General features: G+C 32.6%; 1 protein-coding gene across 1 annotated transcript in view; it reads left to right on the top strand.

The window, feature by feature from the left end:
- LOC100637351 (trichohyalin-like) overlaps positions 1-1,692 on the top strand; it is a gene marked incomplete at its 3' end in the record, with an annotated part of 6,637 nt that extends 4,945 nt beyond the window's left edge. Inside the window, exons 6-13 of the mRNA XM_020001594.1 lie at positions 69-257; positions 307-411; positions 458-610; positions 655-708; positions 1,021-1,074; positions 1,129-1,173; positions 1,230-1,370; positions 1,438-1,692. Coding sequence (XP_019857153.1) covers positions 69-257; positions 307-411; positions 458-610; positions 655-708; positions 1,021-1,074; positions 1,129-1,173; positions 1,230-1,370; positions 1,438-1,692 — 996 coding nt within the window. The remainder of the gene's footprint in view (positions 1-68; positions 258-306; positions 412-457; positions 611-654; positions 709-1,020; positions 1,075-1,128; positions 1,174-1,229; positions 1,371-1,437) is intronic.
- Positions 1,693-1,694: the final 2 nt, after the last annotated feature.

Below are 1,694 nucleotides of genomic sequence, written 5' to 3'. Positions count from 1 at the left end.
ATTGCCAAAACAATTATGAAAATTTTATATTCACGGATGTAAGTGCTAACAATGTGTATATTTACTAGAATGCAATATTCAAGCAAGATTTTGAAAGAGAGAGGAATGACCGAGTAAAAATAAATGATCAACTAATAAAAATGCAAGTACTACATGAATTATTAAAGCAAGAATCAGTTGAGAAAGAGAAAGAAGCACAAATGAAGCTTCATAACCTCATACAATCAAACAGTTCTTTAGTGTGTGATTTAGAAGAGGTTTGTTAAAGAATATTTAATGTAATATTCATTACTGATTTAATTATAGAATAGGAAGGAAATAGCTACTAAAGGTGCTGAAATTGAATCTTTAGTTAAAAAGAATGCTCAACTGGAGAAACAACACAATGAAGAAATGAGAAAAATAAAAAAGGTGTCATATTTTTAATAGTATACTTTACTACTGAGTATACATGTAGAAACTCAAAGAGTCAGAAGCAGCAGAGACGGAAAAAATGAAAGAAATGGAAGAAATAATGGAAGTGCTAACAGCACAAGTGAATGCTTACAGTCATGAAGTAGACAAGCAAAAAAGATTAGTAACTCAGAGTCAAGAGAAACACAAAACTGAGGTACATGTACATGTATATGCAGATTGTTTTCATGTATTATATAGGTTAATCAGTTAAATGAGAGGCTTGCTAATGAAATAAAATCCAAGCAACAAATAGTAATATATTAATGTGTATATTGTATGTGTTTAATATTATTTTACAAAATGTCTTAAATAAAGTAAAGCATCATATTTCGTTGAGCACTGCAGATACAAATCATACAATACTGGGGCAGATAGTTCAGCTTCATTTCTTTACAGCTGCCCTGGTTTTCTGAGCTTCCTATACAACCCCTGTATTAATACTACTGTGCATGTGCAAGATGCAATAAGAATTCAGGGCAAATATTTTTAATGGCACATACATGTATGTAATTTGAAGGTGAAAGAGGAAATACAGTTGGTTCGTGTTGCTTTTTTAATTTTTAGACTGTTGAGTTACGAGAGAAATCAAAACAACAAGTACAGCAACTACAACAAATGGTATATAATATGTATGATTGTTTGCACTCAGTTTTATTTGTCTTTTACTTGTAGTTTCAGGGTGCAAATGAGAGGCTTGCTAAAGAAAAGCAACAACTGGTAATAATGCCGGATACTCTGTGTGTGTATGTGTGTTTAATTGACTGATACTGTAGGATAATAAGCTGGATAAGATGAGACAACTGTTAGATAACGTGTCTGCTGATAAAGAAAAAGCAATGAGAGCATATCATCAGGAACAAGCAATGGTTACTAGACTGAAGGATCAAGTAGAAGAAATAAAGCAAGCTAATAGAGTATGTTTAAAATTTAATCATGAATTTAGGGTTGTTGTTTCATTACCCTTTTTTGTCAATATCCTAGGCATTAGTAACATCACCATCAGAAAAAAACAGCTGGAAATTGAGTCATAGAGAAATTTCTCTCTCAGGAGAAGAGCTGGGTAGAGGAGGATGGGGTGTGGTGTGGGTTGGCCAATTAAGAGTTGCTGTAAAGCAGTTACATGAAACAATAGAGAGCCAACATAATATGGACTTGTTTCATCATGAAATTGATACAATATCACAGTTACGTCATCCTAATCTTGTTCAGTTTATTGGAGCTGTATTAGACCATCCATC

This window comes from Amphimedon queenslandica, unplaced genomic scaffold (genome assembly GCF_000090795.2).
Source record: "Amphimedon queenslandica unplaced genomic scaffold, v1.1 AMPQUscaffold_13054, whole genome shotgun sequence".
Lineage (NCBI taxonomy): Eukaryota > Metazoa > Porifera > Demospongiae > Haplosclerida > Niphatidae > Amphimedon > Amphimedon queenslandica.
This window is presented reverse-complemented; position numbering and strand designations above follow the sequence as displayed.